General features: G+C 43.6%; 1 protein-coding gene across 1 annotated transcript in view; it reads left to right on the plus strand.

Moving 5' to 3' along the window:
* The window catches only part of LOC101291324, a 28,517-nt gene that overhangs the window by 4,905 nt on the left and 16,139 nt on the right, over positions 1-7,473 (plus strand). The window contains exons 4-8 of the mRNA XM_004295544.1: positions 368-792; positions 2,544-3,919; positions 4,040-4,978; positions 5,377-5,838; positions 5,899-6,028. Of these exons, the coding sequence (XP_004295592.1) occupies positions 368-792; positions 2,544-3,919; positions 4,040-4,978; positions 5,377-5,838; positions 5,899-6,028 (3,332 nt within the window). The remainder of the gene's footprint in view (positions 1-367; positions 793-2,543; positions 3,920-4,039; positions 4,979-5,376; positions 5,839-5,898; positions 6,029-7,473) is intronic.

Here is a 7,473-nt window from a genome sequence, read left to right on the forward strand (position 1 = left end):
GATGGAGAAACCAACAGTCATGGTGGAAGATGAATTCCACAAAACTCAAGTCGACCTATCCTCATTCATAACATTCCACAAAAACACATATGCATCAACAAAACAACGAATTGTAAATCGAGCATGTTGGTACCTGATTGGTAACAGCCTTGGCCATGCGAGGGAATTCCTTCCTCATCACAGACTTGTGAACCAAGCTCGCAGGCTTGTTCCTCCTTCTTGGTGATCTCCCAGATCAGCTGTCCTGGAACGGTGGCCATTGGAAACCTAGCAAAACCTGGAGAAGAAAGAGAGAGAAAGAGAGAGATTCCATTCCTCTTCTTCCTCCAATCTCTAAATCCCAACCACCATGTCTCCCAATTCTCAGCATCTCTCTCACTCCCACGCGCCGCCGCCTCCCCTACAGCTCGTCTCCATCGATCCCAAAATCTGGCGAGCCTGCGCCGGCAACTCCGTCTCCATCCCCACCCTCCATACTAGGGTTTACTACTTCCCCTAAGGCCACCTCGAACACTCCACCAACTCCGCTTCTTCTCTCCCCTCGTGTTCTCTCCAAGCCCCTCATTCTCTGCCGCATCGCCGCCGTCGACTTCCTCGCCAATCCCACCACCAACGAGATCGTCACCAAGGTCCTCCTCCACCCCGTCCATCCTGGACTCTCCTCTCACCACGGCTCTGCCGTTAACCTGGAAAGGTCGAGATTGAGATTGACGTTGGCCGACTTGGCGAGCTCGGGCTTGGTCGGGCTTGGCCGCGCGCCTCTTCCGGGTGGTGGCCTTGACGGTGGACATGGTTTGCGAGGGTTTGGAGATTTAGGGTTTGGGAGGTTGAAATTGGGGCAGATCTGGGTCTCCAGATCTAGATGAGAGAAATTGGTTTTAGGGTATTAGATAGAGGAGAGGATTCGATCAATTTGAGAATGTGAAGAGGAGAGAATTTGGTTTTTAGGGAGGAGGAAGAGAGGTTTTGGTTCTGTGGGTGAGGAACGTTGAGAGAGAGAAAAGAGAGTTGAGAAAAGTAAAGAAATGTATCGGGGGGAGTTGAGAGAATGAGAGTTGGTTTTAAGTGTCAAAAAAAACTCCCCCAATTATGCCAAAAAAAAAAACAGCTTCAGACACATTTAAGTTTCTTCACCATACGACAGTTTTCTGTCGTCTTATAAGTGTAACATTAGGGTACATTTTTCCTTGTTTTTTGAACGACAAACGTATGTCGTCTCAAAAACACGTTAATTTTAACTACTATTGAGTTGCTATTTTCAGACGACACTCTTTTAAATGTCTGTCGTTACAATATTCGGGACGACAGACTAAAAGTCTTTTGTCGTCTGAACCCAGTCGTCTGAAGCCAAAAAGGACGTAGTGCTTACTTACTTCTTATTGCTGAAATTTAATTATTTATTGACATATACTCATATTGATTCACTAAAGTTCTTTGTCTTCAATGTTGCAGGTGACACTTGAATGAATGGTGCATATTGGAGTTTGATGAGTATGATGAAAGTATCAGAGTGCCTTAGTGCAGTTAGGACTTAGGAGGACTTTCTGCACACCACCATATTGTAGTTGCTATTATTTGGTTTGATATTTTTTATATTTTATAGCTTATGGGTCCCTTTAGAATAAATAACTCTTTGTAATTTGATTGGTTTTGGTAATAAGAATGAATTTGAGATTTCTGAATCATGTTGTGCAAATGCTTTATTAAATTGTCATCCAAATTAAAATCAGACAACAGATATCCCCATGGACATCGACGTCTCTACATATTCAAACGACATTTATATGTCGTCTTAAAGTAAAAGATGACCATAGTATATGTCGTCTGAGGTAAGTATCAGACGACAGATAAGTGACGTTTGAATGCATTTGAGTCGAGAGAAGAGGTTTGACGTATGTCGTCTGAGATATATTTAGACGACAAAATAGTAACGTGTGAATAAGTTTGAGACGAGAGACGGCTGCTCACATCTTTAGTATTACTTTAGTTTCGACGATACTTTTATGTCGTTAAGAAGCTTTCTAACGACAGAAACTTTAATTTTGTTACGAATGTAGGTGCATACAGACGACAGTTGCTTATATACAATTTGTCGTCGAAGTTGTATCAGACGTCTAACGAGGTCTGTCGACTGAATGCTTATCAGATGACTGCTTGATAGACGACAGCTGAAAAAACATTCAGACGACCGACCTGGCAGGTCGTCTGAAGCCAAAATTGACGTAGTGAATCTACGTACACCAAAAATCACTAGCAAATATGAACATGAACATAAGGCTCAACTATGGCTTCATCGGTTTGATAGGCTCCACCTGAGCCATGTCATACCGATCTCTTGGGCTTGACTTCATTGTTGGGTGATGTAGGAAGGATGGCAGAAGCAATCGAGGAACAGACATTCAGTTGGGTAGCTGACATTCAGTTTATCAATTATAATTCAGATCTTAAGAGTTTACTCTTAGTTTCCTGGCGCGCTCCAGGTTTTGGTCCTATAGAGTTATTCGCTGGAAGGCGAGCACTTATTGGGGTTTAATGCTGGTTAGCCCTCCATACTCCTGCTGCGTCAAGTGGTATCTGGAGCCAGACGTTCCTGTCTCTTGTATCCTTGATCATGGGTGACGTACCGATTACTAGAGCAGACTTAGAAGGTATCCTAGAAGGTGTTACTGCGACTTTTACCGCAGCCCTTGCTACGTTGACTAATCAGGTGAACGAATTGAAGACTGATAATAACAATAAGAAGCGTGGAGAAAGCAGAGATATTCCTCAACATAGGGTTCTACGAGGGAGAGGAACCACAATTGCTAGCTGCTCTGAGTCTGATTCAGAAGATGAAGCGGTTGATCATGCGCAATTAGGGCAAGATGATAAGGATTTCAGGATGAAGGTTGATATCCCTTTCTTTAATGGGATGATGAACGTGGAGGAATTTGTGGATTGGCAAATTGAAGTGGACAGATTCATGGAGCATATGAATGTCGCAGAACATAAGCAAGTGAAGTTGGTGGTAGCTCGTCTCAAGAGCACTGCGGCAGTTTGGTGGGATAAATTGGCATTGACGAGATTGAGGCAAAGGAAAAAACCAGTCAAGAATTGGCGGAGGATGAAACAATTGATGACAGAACGATTTTTGCCGGAGGACTATGAACAGATTCTTTACAGGATGTACCTAGATTGTGTTCAGGGGGCGAAGACTGTAACAGAGTATACCGCTGAGTTTGTGCGTCTTTCTGAGCGCAATGACTTAGGCGAATCTGAAGGGCAGAAGGTTGCTCGGTACATCAGTAGGTTGAGACCTTCCATACAAGAGAAGATTCGCTTGCAAACTATGTGGTATGTGACTGAGGCTGCAAGCTTGGCGATAAAGGCGGAGCTGATGGAGAAGTCCCCTAGGGTTTCTTTTCAATTCCCAAGATTCACTAGTCAGAGGAGTACTGAAGTCAGGAGTTCAATGGGAGATCAAGGAAAAACGGTGTCGCAGAATACAGGTGGAATGGCCACCAGGGCATTTGGTGCTGTTGGCAGTACTAGCAGAGCGACTCGGGCAGCACCTGTGCAGCGACCTTTTAACCCTTATGCAAGGCCTTTTCCAGGAACTTGTTATAAGTGTTTACAGCCTGGTCATAGATCCAACGAGTGTACTGCACCTCCGAAGGTGGTTAACGCAGTTCAGGCTTTGGTCGAGGCTTGTGAGGAAGACGAGACGGAGGAAGGAGGCGATGACTATGAAGGGGCTGAATTTGCAGTGGAAGATTCTCCAGAAAAGGTGAACATTGTATTGCAGAGAATTTTGTTGTCTCCCAAGGAGGAGGACGGTCAACGTAGGAACATTTTCAGATCGTATTGCTCTGTCAACAACAAGGTGTGTAATATGATTGTGGATAATGGGAGTTGCGAAAATTTTGTTGCTGAAAAGTTGGTAGAGTATTTGAAGTGACCAACAGAGGCCCATGTGATGCCCTATTCTCTGGGTTGGGTAAAGAAAGGTCCTCAAGTGCGTGTAACCAGAACTTGTAAAGTGCCTGTTTCGATTGGTAAGCATTATATGGATGAAGTAGTTTGTGATGTTCTGGACATGGATGCTTGTCATATTCTGTTTGGGCGTCCTTGGCAGTATGATGTTGATGTTACTTACAGGGGTCGGGATAATGTGATGTTGTTTATGTGGGGTGAGTTCAAGATTGCTAAGGCTCCTGTGGTGAACTTTGTCAAACCTGTAGAAAAGAAGAGGGAGAGCTTTCTGATCTTGTCCAGGAATGAGCGGGAGATAGAGGAAGACTTTAAGGAGTCAGAGTTGTGTTGTCTTGTGGTGATTAAGGGGTTGTTTAGTGCAGAGAAAGAACCTGTGGAGATCCCTGAAGAGGTACAACAGTTGCTTAAGGGATTTGAGGAATTGATTTCCGATGAGCTACCAAATGAGTTACCACCCATGCGAGACATCCAACACCAGATTGATTTTATTTCAGGTGCCAGCTTACCAAATCTTCCCCCTTACCGTATGAGTCCTAAAGAGAATGAGATCTTGAGGGAGCAGATTGAGGACTTGCTGAAGAAGGGGTTTATTCGTGAGAGCATGAGCCCTTGTGCAATTCCAGTCCTTCTGGTTCCTAAGAATGGCAACCAATGGCGGATGTGTGAGTCAGTTAGAGCTAAATTGGAGGCCACTAATGCAAAGAATAAGGCTGCCGCTGATAAGCATCGCCGGATTAAGTTGTTCAAGGAAGGTGATGACGTAATGGTGTTTTTAAGGAAGGAAAGGTTTCCTGTTGGTACCTACAATAAGCTGCAACCCAAGAAGTATGGTCCTTTCAAGGTACTACGGAAGATCAATGACAACGCTTATGTTGTTGCACTTCCCGCTTTTATATCAATTTCAAATACCTTTAATGTGGCTGATATTTATGAGTACCATGCGGATGAGGCTCTTTATTCTATTGAGAACTCGGGGTCGAGTTCTTCGGAGGTGGAGGAGACTGATGTAGGACGGATGGCAGAAGCAATCGAGGAATAGATCGATCGTTGCAGGTCCAAACTCGGTTTGCTGCAGATTTGGCGTTCGGTGTCCTAATGACTATTATTATACCTTTCTGGAAGGGGAACGGCCCAACGAACAAGACTCGTGGCTTTGCCACGATGTATGGGCTTTTTCGGCCATCCGAGTTTGTTTTGGACCTCAAATCAGCGTTTTATTAGTTTTTGAGATTTTATGTTTCCTAGTTATTTTCGGATTCTGTTTTAATTCAATCCTTGGCTTTTAGGTTTGGTTGTTAGTCGCCCTAGGGTTTTGTTTCCCATATATAAGCACCATTTTGGGTAGCTGACATTCAGTTTATCAATTATAATTCAGATCTTAAGAGTTTACTTTTAGTTTCCTAGCGCGCTCCAGGTTTTGGTCCTATAGAGTTTTTCGCTGGAAGACTCTCCACTTATTGGGGTTTAACGCTGGTTAGCCCTCCATACTCCTGCTGCATCATTGGGGAACCCTCAACAGTGAAGCGTACACATGACCTAACACCATCAATGACAACGCCGATCTCAACAGCGGCGGCGGTGGCTACGACATCAATCCCGGCGACGTCAACCCCATTAGCGTCGATCTCAGCAGCGAGCCGCACATCGACAACTATCACGGCAGCAACAGAGGATGTTACTGCCATCGTCAATTTGGTTGCTCCTTGCGAACCATTTGAGAGACCCTTGGGACTGGATTTTATTGAGGGTGGAGGATCTTTGTCTCTGCCAAAGACCCAATCTCGAACACAGACCTTTGCTTCCATTGTTGGAGGTTCAATTGATACAATTGACCCTACCATCATTTGCCAACTACCAAACCCAGAGGTACACGGTGACATGATCTATGTCAAGATTAGTGACGATTTATATTATGAACAATTGCAGAAATTTCGCACTAATCTCATTGGTAGACTTCTACTTCGTAAAGGATCGGTTCCTATGAGAACTGATTCTCTGAAAGCTTCCATTGCGGCTCAGTGGAACACTACGAACCCATGGCAGTTGGTTCCATTGGGTAAGGGTTTCTTTGACATTCATTTCAATAGTGAAGATGACATGAGAAGAATTTGGAGAAGTGGTACATGTTCTCTCGCTAATGGAATTTTTCGGTTATTCGAATGGAAGCCAGACTTCATACCCGGTGCTAATCTGCCTCAAACACACACCCAAGTGTGGATACGAATTTCTGGATTAAGCCAAGACTATTGGCATCCTCGCCATCTCATGGAGATTGCCCATGGGGTAGGGACACCATTGCAGATAGACAAAGCGACGAGGGAGCGTCAATTTGGTTATCGGGCCTATTGATTCAACAATGGCGGTGTTGGTTTGTCCAAGTGAACCACAATTAGAGAGCATTGTTACAACAAGATCTGCAGGTAATATTGTTAATGTTACTGTTAGTAACAACTTTGAATGCCGATAATAGGAGTAGGACTGCCGCCAATGTTAGCTTGTTTGTGGAATTTGTAACTGATCGAGAGGATTTTTGGTATATACCAAATGGTTGTTTTGTTGAATGTTGATGATAAGTGAAGCAGTATATTCCGGATTCGGCCTTTTGTAGTCGTAGGCGGGGGGAAGTTTCCGGACAACTTCACTCTCTGCTCGAGCTAGCTTTCTATTCCAGACTGGGTCGTCGTCATTTGCTGGATTTTAATAAAACACAAAGGACCATGGAAAGACTCATGAGTCTTCTGTTCTCGGGTTGACGTTTGGTCAATTGCAGTATATGAAGAATTGAAGATGAACTGGTCCCGCCTTTTAATCATCTCCAGCTACCACGCAAAAACAAAAAAAGCAGAAAAAAAAGTCTTGCATCTTTGGACGCATCCGCGCGACTTGGACTTTAGTAGTCGACATTGAAGTGATCCACTCGTCCTTATAACTCGGGGTTAATTTGCTCGATCAAGATTCTCCTCCATTTTATAAAAATGGTTTTTTCCCTTCTTTTTATAAAATGGAGGAGAATCTTGATCGAGTAAATTAACCCCGAGTTAGGGAAAAAGCCCTAATGCACAAAATAGAAAAAGTCAAACCCCATTTCAATGATAATCTTTTTTATTAGCCCATTTGAATACAAGGTACTTATTTTAAGCCCAAATACACAAATCTTTATTAAAATATAATAAAATGATATTTTAAAAGACTTTTTTACCCTTAACCTTTATTTAAAGAGAAAAAATGAAAAAGAAGAAGGGAAGACTTTCCCGGAAGCACACCGGACACCGGCGCCGGTCACCGGATTCCGGTCGCCGGAAAATTGATGGTGATCGGAAAATCGCCGGAGATGCCGGAGTCTCACTGGATTTTTTTGAAAAAAATGTCACCGGAACCCACCGGATCTTGCCGGAAGCATACCGGCAAAAAAATGAAGATTACTACCCCTAGTAAACTTTTACTGGGGGTAGTAAACTTGCAAAACAGTAGCTCCAATGCCATAATTCACATTGAAAAAGA

Source organism: Fragaria vesca, linkage group LG3, assembly GCF_000184155.1.
Source record: "Fragaria vesca subsp. vesca linkage group LG3, FraVesHawaii_1.0, whole genome shotgun sequence".
Lineage (NCBI taxonomy): Eukaryota > Viridiplantae > Streptophyta > Magnoliopsida > Rosales > Rosaceae > Fragaria > Fragaria vesca.